A 15,720-nucleotide genomic window follows, 5' to 3' on the forward strand; every position below is an offset into this window, starting at 1 on the left:
GTACAAATTTATCTGTAATCAGAAATAACAATGACCAGTAAACCTACTGTCCCTATCTGAGACACCTCAATTCTGATTTCACTTAAACATCACTCTGGGAAAATTATCATTGGCCAAAATGACATAGCTAATATTCTGAAAAATTTTAAGTTGCACTAGGTGCAAATGTGAATAATTTCCTCATGTTTCTCATCTATGTGTATTTTTCGTAGAGATTAAGAAAATAGAAGGATCCACATAAGAATAGGCAAGCAAACAGAGAGAGATAAGCAAACAATGAGCCCAGTCTTGCCGCCCTTGCTCACAGGAAGAATCCCACAGAATTTATGGGGCTGTTCAAGTGTGTAAGGACTGCAGGATCAGGGTTAAAATGATCAGGCCTCCCCCACTGCAAAACAAAAAAAACCCCAAAATATATAAATATATATATATATTACAATTCAAAACTACATACCCCACCAAACCAAGCTGCTAAGCCATTCCAAGCACTCAAGCAGGAAAAAATTAAAGAGCCATAGATTATTATTTCAGATTGACTGAATTGTTAAAACAACAGGAGGGTGGGGAACCAGGGCAATGTGAGATTTGGGCAGGCCTGGAACTATCAATGGGGCACAAGGGATATTTGTTCCCCCAAACGATCTTCAAGGGGCCCCAAATTATTGGCAGAAAGGCCAAAATAAGTACAATATGAACAGTCTTCATCCTTTATATAAATTATAAATCATAGCAAAATATTGACAATAGCCATATTTCATTTCTTTAAACGCTTAAAATCCAAGATTTTCCAAGGGTCTAACTGGCTCCTGGGAAGGTTATTTGCTTTTTAAATAGAAACATTCAGAGGTACAAAAATACCTACTTGCCTTCCCCAAAAATGTGACCCTAGATATGGTCCTAGATTTGGGAACAATATTTTTTAGTTTAAAATACAATTATTTTTGTTTAATTTAGCTGGCTGGGCTCTACGAGATTTCAAAAAGAATATTTTAATTTTCTCCAGACTACTTATACTAGATCTGCACATTGCCAAAGCAAGTAATGCAAACCCAATATGTGAGACAGGGAGGGGAAGAGTACTATTCTGGTTTACAGAACAATTTACAGGACAATTCCTGTTCACCAGCTACTACAATCTTGGTAAGAATTTATATTCCTTATAGTGGAATGAAATGGGATGACTTAGGACCTGACCTAATTCATACTGAAGCCAATGTAAGTCTTCCACTTTCTTCAGTGGGAATTGGATTATGCCCTTACAGCAAGAACAAGCAAGAGTAGACACACACATTAAAGCAAAATAGGAAGAAATTCCAAAGAGGGTTGGTTTTTCAATTGTGATTTAAAACCAAATTGCAAAAGCTCTATTGCTGAAGCAGTTCCAACATCAGATATCCAAAGCATTTGCGAATACACATTAAGAACAGCCTTGCATACTGCAGGATGATGTGAACTAAATGACCTATTGTGTCCTTCCGATCTTTACTGTCTAGAATACTATAATTTAAAAAAAATATACACAATGAAAATGAAGGGCCAAATTCTACTCTGAGTTTCATCTGTATAAATCCAGCATATCTCAAATGATACCAGTGCAATTTCTCTGGATTTACAGCTAAAGTAAAATTTGGCCACAATTATTTAAGAATATTCAGACAGATCTCAAATAATTTCAAAAGGCATCTGCAAACATTCTCCTGCAAGGCAGGTATCCCTTTATCTAGCTACACAAATGATCATCCATACCAAGATAGAATCTTACTTCTCAGAGATTCAATTACCTGGCTTTGGAAGGAAGAACTTGTCCAAATGTCTTTTTCACCCACAAATAGAAGAACTTCCTGGCCAAGTGTCTGGAAGACAAACACAGGTTAGTTGCCTTTCTGCTTTTTTGTACTCAATCTCTGTTCATTTCCAGGCAATAATTTTGGAGATGGAGACTCAGAAGCTCGATACATAAAAACTACATTACACAACACTAAGGTTCCAATCCTGCACAACCATACACACGTTTAACCCTGTGAGTTGTCCCATTAACTTAGGCATGTGGATCACTGCAAGACCAGGGGGCACACTTAGCTGGGAAATCCATGTAGCCAAGATGTCTCCTCTGGAACCTATTTATATCTAATGATACTAAATAACAATGATTGTTGCTTAATCGGGATGCCATTAAGTGATTTAATGGAGTTTAGGTCCTCTGTGTTGCATTCACATGGTGACTCACTATTTAATCCCGTAACAGTTTTCTTCTTAGCTGTGATGCATGCAGCAAATGTATGAAGTGAAGAGATACAGGAGGAGTGAAAGAACCATTTTAAACTTGACAATCTCTTTAGGAAAACAAATTTTAACAGCAGAGCAGAAGAATCTAATGAGTCTGATAGTTCCACTGTCTGTCCCCACGTTCTCAGAGCTTTTCTAAACAGTTTGTAGATTAGGTTTGGATCACAGAACTAAGAGCTCAAATGCCTGGCTAGATTCCTGTAATTATATTCTTATGCATCTTGTTCACTACTAGTTATTTACATTTTCCTACAGGAGGAATAGCAAAAGATATCAAACAACTTATACAGCAAACCATTCAAAATCCAGAATCAGCCACACTGAGAATGACACTCAAAGTACTACTTTGTATTTAACTAGCACCTTTCCCATGGAAATCAGAAATAGTTAGTATTATTAGTCCTATTTAATAGATGGAGAAACTGTGCCACAGAGAGGATAAGTAACTTTCCCAAGGTAACTCAGCAAATCAACGGCATATCTGTGAATAAAACCCAGGTTTTGTGACTTCTAGTCCCCTGCTATAATGATTAGAAAATGCTGCCTTCCTTAGTAGGATTAAAAAACCAAAGCATACAGAGCTCAACTTTCACTTTCACCTGATACGGAGTTCTTTTAATCTCCCACCTCGGTTCCAGGTGTACATGACCCGATATGGAATCTGATGACTCTCATTCCAACACTGATTCCCACCACGCCGGGGAGTAACAGACCGTCCAAATGCACGGACTTTTGGAGTATGCAATTTCTGGCCGGCGTCTGTCTTGAAAGATCTTAAACTTTAAAGAAAAGAGAAAAAGAAATACCACTTGTAAGGTCAGATTCATAGTTGGCAGATGTTAGTGTCTATGTGATCTCATCCATACAAAATATTATACTTAAATCACATAACACCTGCAGACAGTATTTTTTAAAGTAATTTTCAGACTCTGTGAATTGTCTCCTGAAATTTCTCAGTCATTCCCCAAAAGCTGCAGTAACACATGGTAATGAAAGCACAGTGGTGCAAGTGCAATCATCCCATTCATATTTCCTCTTTCTTTTAAAGGTGACATGGAAAAGAAAAACAATTGGTTTGTGCCCTTTTTCACTTCTAATATTTATAAAGACCTGAAACTTGTGTGTGGGTTTAAACTTGTTTTTCTCCTTATTTTTTACCTTCATAATAATAAAAAATAATAATACCTAGTACTTTCTTACCTATTTTTGCTAAAAGATTCCTACTAGAGAACTAAAATGGGAGCTTTCTCTACCATCAGTTAAAGGGCAAGAAGCATTTAATCTTTCACAAAAAGATCCTTTCTCCTAGTTGTGTGCAGACAAGTGAGCTAAATATGTTTTTCTTAAAAAATAAAATAAATAATAACAACAGTTTTAAGAAATCTAACTAAAAATCCCTTCTTGTCTCTTGGCAATTGTTATGTCACAGTCCTACTAGTTCTCCTAGTGTTCCATATAGTCTTACAGGAAAGGTGGTGCAGATGAAACTTGAATTTCTAAACTGAAAAACAAGCAGGAAAAAATGAACTTTTCTGAAAAAATCTTTCATACCTTTATTCATCATAAAGAAGCCAAACTAGCCAAAACATTTTTTCTCCCCTTTGCGGGTGATCTTTAAGCAGCCTGTCTTAGTCAAAGTGTTGTTCAATTATGAAAAGTGACTTTAAAAATGGTGTTATGAGATTCCATGTTTACTGTGCCTGATTGACTTTATAACAATCATAATTTAAGACCAGCTACAACTTGCTGAACCAGCTGCATGTAAGTTTCCCTCCCAGAAGCAAAAGCAGTGGCCACCATCCTTCAGATTTCAACATTAGAAACGTAAACACATTCCTGAGCTCCCAACAGGCAACAAAGGCTTCATCTATACAAATAATGTCTATAAAAACATTACTAGCATTTTCAGAGTGAAATACACAATTAACACAACAACTTTTATTTAAATCCCACAGAGTTAGCTTGATATAAAAACAAAATAATATAACTACATCTTTTAACATTGGTGTGTTTAACCACCATTCCTCACCTGCCCTTGGACGTTTTCTCCATCTTTCCTCCAATCTTGGGTCCTCTATAATCAAGTGCACTGTTCTTTCTACACTGGAATCTCGTGTTAGCAGTCAAACACCTTTGGACAATACATAAGATTATTTGAGTTATTTTTGGTGAATCCGTGGTGCACAAATGACATGTATATTTTGTATAATCTCTCAGATGTAAACTAACCTGTATAAAATAGTATACAAAACTTCTAGATGTTTAATCAGTCAGAATGATGGACTGCTGAATATTCACAACCCTTTGATTTTATAAAGTTGATTTCAATGGGTCTATCAGTGAATAAATGTCCAATATCAGGATGAGGTTTTATATATGAATTTCTAATGTGCACATCTCCATAGCGTCTATGTGTTCAACAGACAGGCCTAATCAAATAATGCAGTTTTGGACTATTCAGAATGTTTAGTGACACCTGTATCAATAGGTGATTTAGTTATCCACATGTATTAATATCGCAGACATTTTGATGTATTTTGATTGCTCCATATACAAAGGAAGTAAAAAATATGAAGAACTTGATAGCAGGACATAAATAGAGCAATCTGATTGGCTGATAGGGATGTCAAACCATGTTGATAATGCCCAGTATATATACAAGTCTAATTTGTTTCTTTTCTTTTCTTTATAATAAGAAGCTCCATTTCTTAAGAGCAATAAGCCACTCCAGACAATGAATTTATAAAGGATTACTCTGTTTCTCAGGTGGTTCAAGTTACAGAGCCTTTGGACTTGTGCTTTAAAGCAGTGGTTCTCAACAAGGGGCAGGCGTACTTCTGGGGATATGCAGACATCTCCTGGGGACATATCAATTCATCCAAATATTTGCCTAGTTTTACCATAGACTACATAAAAAGCACTAGCGAAGTCCATACAAACTAAAATTTCATACAGACAAATTGAGAAAGTAAGTAATTTTTTCAGTAATAGTGTTCTGTTACACTTTTGTATTTTTATGTCTCATTCTATAAGCAAATAGTTTTTAAGTGAGGTGAAACTTGGGAGTATGCAAGACAAATCAAACTTCTGAAAGGGGTACAGTAGTCTGAAAAGGTTGAGAACCACTGCTTTAAAAAAACATCAAATTATGTCAAACACATAATGCTTCCTGTGACTTATTGCTCTTTGAAAAGATGACTTCCTTAAATTAAGCAAAGCAAATGGTCCTTGTTGCAGACTAACAGCTTGGAAAATTTAGCTTAAAATGTTTCTTGCATCCTTAGAATGGGCTCTTTGCTCTTGCTTTTTTGCAGTCCCACACCACAAATTTCAAGGTTAATTTTGTCCAGTTTTGATTAACAGAAAAATACCTCCCAGATTGTGACCTTTTATTTCAAGTTTTAATTCACAAGGAATGTTCTATGCTAAGTTTATAAACCCCATGGCAATCAACAGTTATGATGAAACACTGAGACACCCTTATGATAACATCAGTCAAGATTACTTAACTCCTGAGACAACAAGGGATTTCTAGATAGAACTGCTGCTGTATAGCCAAATCCTGGTATTTATATGAACCTAGATCCAATACCTAGGCATATTAGTTATGGTCCAAGATACAAAAAAACAGATAAGTGAAACTGCCTCAAACACAAATGAAGAAAATGGAACACTGAATACAGTCCCTGAGCTGGTAATGAACTCTGTGCAGGTGGACCCCCTAATCAGCTCAGAGCCTCACTAAAGTTAATTGGGCTCCAAAGACAGAGGGATCTGCCTCCACAGGGCACAATGTAGGATTGGAGTCTAAAAGAAAAGTTTATCTGAGCAAGGCATGACAGATTGGAATGAAAGACACAAAAAGGCCTTAATTCTGCAAAGTAATATCAATGAAGGTTGACCCCTGGGCCCATGCAGAGACCCACTGAAGCCCACAGCAAACTCCTTGTGGGATCAGTGCTGAAAAATCTAAATATACTCATCTTCTATCCAATTTTCATATATTAAAAATACACACATACATACTCCAGAACTATACAATAATGCTCCAAACCAGTGTTTCTTAACCTGGGGGTTTAGAGGGGTCTCAAGTGCAGAGCTGGTATTGGGGGTGGCAAGAAAGGCAATTGCCTGGAGCCACAGGGGCGCCATGAAACTAAGTTACATGCCTCAGCCCCGTGGGGGTGGGACTCAGGCTTCAGGGGTACAGTAGTTTGGAAAGGTTAAGAACCACTGCTCCAAACCCTTGCAGTAAACATGATTAAGATGCTATTTTGGGGCTGTAACATAATAGTAACCTCTCTAGTAACCTATCCAGATATTTGTATTATGCTGGTCTCTGTGGTGTCTGTGCTTTCCTATTTAAAAGAACTGTAAAACATTAATAACAAAACTAGTCTGATATTTTATATTGGACAGTTCTTGGGAAGAGCAGCTTCTCACTTTGAAGTCCAATCCTGTTCCATTTGTGGGAGCTGACAAATCTCCTGGAATCTCTATTTCTCCTGGCACTACAGGAAAGTGTCATAGTTTCAGAACAATCCTGTAAGTACTGCAGACAATCCCTTTGAATCCTGGCTCCTGTGACCCAGAGTCCAGTATTAGAACCCACTCACTCTCATTTACCTTTCCTCTTTTCATATGCAGAAAAGGCTCTGAAAGGTGGGAAAACAGAAGTTTATGGCTTCACAGTTCAAGCTGAGCCCTACTATATCCCCTCAGCTGCCTTTGCCAGTAACCAGGAACACCTGTGGGGCCCTTACATTGTGCAGGAGATCCTGTGCAATCTCAGCTGCTCACAGGGTGGCTAGACTCCCCAGTCACAAGGCAGGACCAGGGAGATGGGGTACAACTCACTGTCCCATGACCCACTCCATCAGCAGCAGGGCCAATACTAACTTGACAGGCGACCAACTCGCTGTTCAATCCACCAGTCTTCCAGCAGGAGACTGAGTTATATGGGAAGGGTAACTCACTCTCAGAGGAGCCCCCCACTCACAGCTGTGGGCCCAGAGGAGAGCAACTCACTGCCCTAGAGCCACCCTACAACTGTGGGACCAGGGGTAGAGGGAACTCATTGCCCTAGAGTCTCCCCCCCACACACACACACGCACACACACAATTGTGGGACTGGGTGAGGGGGAAACTCACTGCACTAGACCTTTCACAGCTATGGGGGGAGGGGCAACTCACTGCCCTAGAGCCACCCTCTCCACAACTGTGGGGCCCGGGGGGGAGGGGACTCACTGCCCTACGGCCAACCCTTCACAACTGTGGGATGAGGGGCAACTCACTGCCCTAGAGTCTCCCCCACACACACACGCAACTGTGGGCTCGGCGAAGGAAACTCACTGCACTAGACCCTGCACAACTGTGGGACGGGGCCGGGAATCAATTCACTGCCCTAGAGCCACTCCCTCCATAACTGTGGGACCGGGAGGGGGAAGGGCAGCTCACTGCACTAGAGCCACCCCACCACAAACAACAGTGGGACCGGGGGGGCATCAGTTCCCACGAGCCACCCCCCCACACACACCATAGCGGGGGGTGGGGCAACTCACTACTCTAAAACCATCCCTCGCTCCCCCCACAGCTGTGGGAGCGGGGGGTGACTCACGGCCGGACCCCACCCCCCAGCCGTGGAGCAACTCCTATCCCCCACACCAGACACCGTGCCGAACCGCGACCAACCGTCTCCTCCCTCGCGCAGACCTGAGCGCGCCCGTCAGGCAGGCCCACCCGGCCACCTCATCCCATCACCATGGAGATGAGCGCGGACTGAGCAGCAGCTTAACCCACCCCAGCCCGTGTCTGTGTGAGGCGGCCCTGCAGCGGCCTCTAGCGGCTGGGAGGGGAAGAGGCGAGAAGGGGTTTAGGAAACCTCAGCTAATGTCCATCATGTCCCCTTTGCTTCCGCAGTGCCTGCAAGTTCCCACGTGATGTGGGGCTATTTGGAATTGTGAATTATAAAGCCCAGCAGTCAAAGAAAGGACATGATCTTAAACACCCACGGCCTGCTCCGAGTAACCTCAAACAATCCCATGGTGGCACATTCTCCGGGAGCACCAACCAGAGCAACCCCCTCTCCCTGCCCCACTAGAAGCAGCAGGTTGGGGTGCTATTATGTATACAGCTTACAATAGCATTTAGAACTCTTCACCTTCAGCATGCAGTCTTGAAGTCCTTATTTCTCACTGAAATAAATTTATCTGCATGAGAACCACAAAATCAGGTCCAAAATCAGTGTAAAAGTGAGTTGTGTATCTTGACATAGTATGGCATTGGGTTAATCATCTTTTGCCATAGTTGTAGACAGAGGAAAATGTAGTTTCTCTTGTATATTGCTGCTTTATGAAGTGTATGGCTATCATGTTTTCTAAGGTGTTATAAGAAGGTACAAAAATAGCATTTTAGCTTATGATGCAGAGATATTTACAAAAGCTACAATTAAGCTAAACAAATTTGTAATCCATTTCAAAGTTTAGATCTAAAGTATTTTACAAATACAAAGTAAAAAAAAAAAAGTCCATGAGTACCCGTTAGTTATCTATTCTAATAGTGTATTTGTTCCAGTCCTTCTTCCCCATATTACAAGTTTTTTTGTATAGAAAGCTGACTTGAATAAACTTCCAATCCCTAAAAAATTCAGGACTCTGGTTCTTGAATCCATTGTACATTCACCATTATTTAAAAAAAAAAATCTATATGCATATAATAATAAATCTTTGTATAGTGATATTCATTAAAGAAAATCCTGGTTAAACTATTCTTTTTAAATTAAATGCTTAGTTAGAGTTCACAAAAGGTGCCTGTCTATTTGACAGCCCTGGACAAATGCATCAGACATAGTCTACTTGACACAAACAACTATAGTAGCAATAATGACAAGTATCTGATTATCTTGCCCTAATTGGTAAAATCTACCATGTCTCCCATTTAACAAAAATACCCCTGATCCACTCAGCTTCAAACTCTCCCAACCCCAAAAGTGCTATGTGGTTCCAGATATCTACCTCAAACCTCACATCATAGACCCTGATCCTGCATGGAGAACTGTACAGGTGAGCAGAATCCCACTAAAGACAATGGGATTCTGTGCAGGCACAGGGTCTACTCATTTGATTTCTCAAAGATGCCTTACTTTACTTTGGACCCTTCAAAACACTGTGCCACGTAGGGCTCTTGCTTAACCCTCCAGCAGACAGAGAGTGGACTGAACAGCCAAAGTTGCTGTACATGGATGGTATCAAATGGAGTCTATTTTTAAAGTTTGTTTAGAGTAAAGGTACCATTGACTTGTAATATGGAAATCTTTATATAATATTGTTTCATTCTATAACAAAGGTTAATGTGAATGTATTATTTAATGTGGACATCCTGTTTCATTGGAAAATAGCTGAATTGATTTTCACCCCAATCCTGCAAGTTGCTCCATACAGGCAGATCCCATTCCCTGCACCTGTGCAGAGTTGACTTAATAGGGCTCCTGCTCAGAACAATTTTCAGGACTGGGGCCCTAAATGGAGTTCTATGGGCATAGGGGTCCACTTACCTGGAGTTCAATGGAAGATCAAGGCCTCAGATGCCATTAATTGAATACAGCCTAGAGTTCTATAAACAGGTGTTGGAAATATATTCTCTATTTCTTGTTAATAGCATGGGGTACCAGGAGACAGAGTAAGAAAGATTAAGTAATATAATTCCCTGTTCTTATTTTGCTCCTGCTATTATGTAGAAATGCCAAGCCTCATGCACTTGAAAAGGGAAATGTCTCATTTTTGATTGATTTAAAGAGTAGTTTTTAAAACATGTCCTTGATGAAGAATGATTTGCAGTGTGTATTTTTAATTAAACAAATTCATGCTCAGCATTTTTAAATGGGAAACCATTAACTTTAAAATGTGTTCAGATTCTACACCTCCCTCGAGTTTCTTTTTTTTTCTTCTCTTAAACAAACATTTCCATTTAAAAATTCCCCAATGTTGCTCTGTGAAAAAGACCCACACAAACAACAGGGGAAATGCACTAAGGCCCATATTCCTTAAACTAGTATGCACTGGCAGACCTCTGTACCTTAATGGAGACTCACCAGCCTGTGATTGCAGGATAAGTGCTTAATATATAAGAAAACAATGAAACTAGTGATACACATAATGCTACCCAGTACACAAAGTAAGTAAACACAAATAAAGAAAAAACATTTCCCATTTTTCAATTTTAAACGTTAACCGTAACAGCAACAGATCAAGAAAACTGCATCAATTTCTAGGTCTCTTCAATCCTTTCAGGACATATTTCAAAATTCCGTAGGTATAATGAATGGTGATACCCGTGTAGATGAGTGGGAATAAGTGGGGCTGAGCCCCCTGACTTGTGGGGCCCTGAGAGATGGGCTTAGTGCACAGACATGACCTTTTACCGCCGCCACCACCTGCCCCATACACCAACAAACAACAGAAATAACATCGTGCCTGAGACGAGGAACTAAAGCACTAGCTCTTCCTAATAAGTCTCTATCACAGCGTGTGCACGCGTAGTGCAGCCCTGGCCTTAAACCATACCCCGTCGTGAGCATGGGCGGTAAGCGTCAGCCAAGCGTCCATCGCAGGGCTGTCTGCTGATAGTGCCTGAGGGGTCCTCGCAATCCGTCCGTCGCCGGTGGATGTGTCTGTAAAACAAATCGGTCGCCCGAGGCAGTGATGTTCTTTCGAAGCTCGATGTAAGGGGGAGGTAAGTGGCTCTACACACCGTGGGACGCTGCGCTTTTCGGTCAGGCATTACAGGCGAGAACCCCAGGCCGGGCGAGCGAGCCGCGCCTGCGCGGTGGCTATTAAAGGGGTAACGGGTGGACTCTCAAAAGCCCCGGTTACGGTGGCTGAGAGGAGACAGAGTCGGGTGAATCGGGACGGGAAAGAGCGCGCGAGCGAGCTGAAGAAGGGAGCGGAGACGGGGGGAGTAGCGGTGGTGCCGCGAGCCAGGGGCGGGCAAGCGGCCGGGCGGGGTGGGGAGCTGAGTGTGGAGAGCGCGGCGCGGGGCGCTGCTGGGAGGGGTGAGGAGAAGCCGGTCAGTGGGGCTAAGAAACGCCGCGGGCGGCGGCGAGGCCTTGTGAGGAGCTGAGCGCTGCTAGAGGGGACCGCGTCTTCTGCGCAGTGAGTATCCCGTTTACCGGGGGCCGGGGACCCCTACCGCCAGGTGAGGCGTGACCGGTGCCTCGGCGTCGTCTTCTCGCCACCGGTGGGTGGGGGGGGGTGGGCCCAGTAGGACAGAGAGGCCCTGGGTCTTCTCTCCCGGCCCCGGATTAGGGCCTCCCCGCAAACCTATCGCCGTGTGCGTCAGGTCACCGACGGGGGCAGACGGGGAGGGCTTGTCTTGGCAGCCCTGGGGCTGGGGGCCTCTCTCTGCCTTGTCAGCTCCCGTGTCCTGCCTTTACTTGTGTGTACGGGGAACTGGCACTGGCTCGATGTGTCGGGCTCTGTTGGGGGCCCTGGCCCCTCCATGGTACGTATGTCACGCTACAAAATGGGGGGCAGTGGGGCTATCGCGGCCGGGTTGTGTAGGCGCCTAAGACTGACCTGCCTGGGTGAGGGGGCTTCCTATCCAATCTTTCTCTTTTATTTCGTGAGCTTCCTTTCTGTACTCTGCTTCTGTTCCTGTGACAATTCGTTGTGCTAAAGCTGCTTAAGAGCTCTCTCTCTAAACTACGGAACAGTCTAGGCTCCTATGATTGATTGATTAAAATATTTGTGCTAGTGTTGTTTGATATTTTACTGCTGGTTATGGTTATGGTTTTGGTTCTGTGTTCACCCAATACTTCAAACAGCAAAAATATCTGTTGTGGAATGTACTTTATGTTAAATTTAAGTTGGTGACAGAGTTCCAAGGACAGTAAGGAAGGTTATACCATAAAGTCTTCAACTGTATTGTCTATTTTTATTAACATAATTCTGTTTTTATCAGGTCCATAGTCAAAGGCTTTCAAGTAGCCATGGATAAGAGAGGGACTATAGCAGAAATTGAAAATGGTGACACTTTCCGTGACTTGAACAGAGTAACAGTAAAATCTCATCGTTACACAAAAGTAAGCTAATTTTTCTTACTGAATTCTCACAGTTTTTAGCTTATGAAACAAATTTAGAGGTGGATTAAAATCAAAACAATTATCAATTTTAGAAAAAAAAATTCTACTTTCCTCTTTGGCCTCATCTAGAGTAGGATTTGAAGTGGTGGTATTAGTATATGTTACTAGCAACTTTTAAAGATCTAGTGAGACAAGTGATGCTGTCTTAAATGGACACCATTACCTCACTATAGTATGTGTGCACTAAACTGATGAAGTTGAAATCTATGCTTGCTCTCCACTCGACTTCTTTAAAATGTGTTGGCAAACACAAGATGGCTAACGCAGTGATAGCATGTCTTATTCTTGTCTGGTCAAGATCCAAATGGACATCATACCAAACATGGAAGAGAGTCCTTCTAGGAGTAAGGATAGCGTAGTCTCTTTGGAATGTTTAGATCTAATGTATATAGCTGTATCAAACTTGGCTCATAAATTATACTCAAATGCTTTGTGCAGTGAATGCAGTTTCAGATCTTATAAAGTGAGTTAGGTTGTGAAGTGGGGAGAAGCTGAGGCCAGGAGTCTACATAAGACATGAACAGATATTTCAAATGGGAAGAAATTTTCAAGTATTGACTTAGTCTTATTGTCATGATGGCTTAAGCTTTATAGGTCTCACCATACTCATATTGGTTCATACACTTGCAAACTATCAGATTCTTGTATTTTAGAGAGAGTTACTGGTAGCCCACTTTTCTTAAGGTTAGTGTTCTGTGTCAGCAGCACTACTGAAAACTGCTTGTTGCATTGTTGGAAGACATGAGGAAACTGTTTTGTTGACAATGGTGATTGGGCTTTAACTGGGTTAGGTGCTGTGCAAACAGATTAAAAAGATAATTCCTGCCCTAGAGATCTTAAAATCTGACTATAAAACAAACTGCAACAAGTGGGTTTAATAAATAAAAGGATGAAGTTAGGGGAGGGAAGGCCAAGGTTAACAGATCAGTTAACAACTTGAGTTGATTCCATTACTCTTTCAAAAGTATTTGTCTCAATTTTAAGAATTAGATTTTTATTAAACTCTTCGGGGTTTTTGGTAAGAGTTTACTCATCTCAGTTAACTGACAAAAGACTAGTTTCTTTCAGCAAGCCTTCTAACATTGACTCAACATACTTTATATATAAATAGGAACTAGCAAGATATGTACAAAGAGATCCTTGCTTTTTGCAAGATCTGAGCTTCTCTTACCCTCTATCTGCATTGGATTTAATTAGCTGAGCACAGTGATCTACAGACCTGTGTAAAAACATTTGTCCCTTCTTTCCCATGACACAGTTAACTTCAAGTTAGGGACTGAAATGTTGGGATGAGGCAGGGTTATTGATTCATTTACGTCCGGTAATGACTAGTCAACTACCTAAAACAATTCTTTTGAGTGGGGAGATGCAATTAAACTGCTTAAATTCTGTGCATGTCTTCCCCTCAATCTTTAGTTCTGCCAGTGTACCCAGTCCTCTTTGCTATTAACTATCTCAATAGTTTGAGATTGCACCTCCTACCCTATAAAGGCCAATATCATAGCAGCTTTCCCTAAGACTGAGAAGTATTGTATTTAGTTTTTCAGATTTTTGTAGATATATCATTTGTTTGGCCTGCCACGGCAGATGGTCAGTGAGGTACAACTTGCCCAAAAGCTGAATGGGTGCCTTTGTCTCACTTCCAATTCCTGCTGGCATGGGAAGTGAAGGTCCAAGCTTGATCCTGAATGCTGGTGTGTGGGAGTTAGACTGTTAGTGCCTTGCAGTTTCACTCCTGTGCTCCAAGAGTGCTGCCATTGCTTCTGCATGTGGTGTGTTCTCAGCACCAACAGTAGTAACAGAGTGATGCCATATTAGTTTCTCTGGCATTTCTGTGCCCCTAATTTTGATCAGGATGCAGTTGTTGAACCAGACTGGAAGTATCCTGTCATTAGTTCAACTGATGATGCAGTTGGTGATTGATATCTGTCCTCTCAAAGTGAGAAAACATGTTAACTTTTAACATAACCCATTTTAAAATCTTTAATTACAAGAAATCTGTTCTTCTAGAGTAAAGGATTTGTTCTAGGATTTAGCTGATTTACCAAAGCACCTTAAATCCACATTAAAAGGCATAATATGATTCAAGTCACCAAATTCCAAACTAGTCTGAACCACTGCTGGTCCAGTACACTTGGTGGCGGTTTGTGGAGAAATGGCTGCTGCTTGTTTCCAGCTGCTAAATCACAAACTGTTAATAATATGTCATGTAAACAACAGTCACTGCAGGGATATTACATAATTACAAATGGGAGAGCTGCATGGTCACAAGTGGGAGGACAGTTGGTCCACACATCATGACAGCTTGAAAACCCTTTGATCTAATTCTTTTTTTTTTTAAGGTGACCACTATCAGTTTCATAATAAAATGTAATTTTTTAGCAATACTTAGCACTTACAATTTCCATATTCCAATTGCTGTGCAGATACATTTCCATTAATGATAGTGAGGATTAGTAAGTATTCTTCTCACTTTATAAATAATGGAACTGAGGCAGAGATGAAATTGCATCTCAAAGGCTGCATAGTCAGTCTCTGAAAGACCCAGGTCAAGAACACAGATGCTCCTGCTTACCACCCCAGGGCTCATTATTATAGCTTATGGTCTTTCACGCATTGTCAAAACCAATAAACTAAGTGGCTGCTTTTGAACTTTGCATCCATAGAGGATTTGGCAATTTATACTGTTCAGGCCTGGTCTACACGTAAAATTTAATTGTGGATTTTTTGCACCCTTGAGCAACATAGCTTTGTTGACCTAACCAAGTATAGATGTTAGGTTGACTGAAGAATGCCTCCATTGACCTAGTTAGTGTTGCTCAGGGAAGTGGTGTCCCTGCACTAATGGGGGAGAAACCATGTTGTTGATGTAGGCTGCATCTACACTACAGGATTGTGTTAGCATAGCTATGGTGCTGTATAGCCAAAGTTGTACATTGCTATGGATGTTTTTTAAAAAAACAAACAAACAAAAAACCGTCTAGCATACTGGGTAACATCTGCTCTAGATATACTAAGATCATATTTTGATTAATCTTGCTGCACTCAAATCTTCCTTCTTTAGATAAATAAGGTGCTGGCTTTTCAGCCTCAGGTGTTCTTTGGTATTTCTAATTTGCTTAAACTTAATAGTGTTTGTCAGATGGCTCAATGCTTCGTTGTCCAAGCATACTGCTTTCTTTTTTTAAAAGCACTTATCACGAGCCTCAAGCATATGTAAGAACATAACATAAGAACGGCCATATTGGGTCAGACCAGTGATCGATCTAGCCTAATATCCTGTCTTCCAACAGTGG

At 41.2% G+C, this 15,720-nt stretch overlaps 2 protein-coding genes across 7 annotated transcripts in view; one reads left to right on the top strand and one right to left on the bottom strand.

Moving 5' to 3' along the window:
• SFI1 (SFI1 centrin binding protein) overlaps nt 1-10,960 on the bottom strand; it is a 52,846-nt gene extending 41,886 nt beyond the window's left edge. For 2 of the 4 annotated variants that reach the window (XM_067550048.1, XM_067550045.1), the window contains exons 1-5: nt 7,978-8,048; nt 6,730-6,941; nt 4,316-4,417; nt 2,886-3,065; nt 1,782-1,853 (exon numbers count right to left, since the gene is read on the bottom strand). In XM_067550048.1, the coding sequence (XP_067406149.1) occupies nt 1,782-1,853; nt 2,886-3,065; nt 4,316-4,417; nt 6,730-6,752 (377 nt within the window). In that variant the 5' untranslated portion in view covers nt 6,753-6,941; nt 7,978-8,048. Of the gene's footprint in view, nt 1-1,781; nt 1,854-2,885; nt 3,066-4,315; nt 4,418-6,729; nt 6,942-7,977; nt 8,049-10,847 lie in introns of those variants that run through there. The other 2 variants (XM_067550046.1, XM_067550049.1) reach the window with 2 other exon arrangements.
• Nucleotides 10,961-11,253: 293 nt separating this feature from the next.
• Nucleotides 11,254-15,720, top strand: part of EIF4ENIF1 (eukaryotic translation initiation factor 4E nuclear import factor 1) — a 39,884-nt gene continuing 35,417 nt past the window's right edge. Inside the window, exons 1-2 of one of the 3 annotated variants that reach the window (XM_067550050.1) lie at nt 11,254-11,435; nt 12,244-12,364. In XM_067550050.1, the coding sequence (XP_067406151.1) occupies nt 12,272-12,364 (93 nt within the window). In that variant the 5' untranslated portion in view covers nt 11,254-11,435; nt 12,244-12,271. The remainder of the gene's footprint in view (nt 11,436-12,243; nt 12,365-15,720) is intronic. The other 2 variants (XM_067550051.1, XM_067550052.1) reach the window with 2 other exon arrangements.

Source organism: Emydura macquarii, unplaced genomic scaffold (genome assembly GCF_026122565.2).
Source record: "Emydura macquarii macquarii isolate MOO-44397 ecotype Brisbane River unplaced genomic scaffold, CSIRO-AGI_Emac_v2 contig_1254, whole genome shotgun sequence".
In the NCBI taxonomy this organism is placed as follows: domain Eukaryota; kingdom Metazoa; phylum Chordata; order Testudines; family Chelidae; genus Emydura; species Emydura macquarii.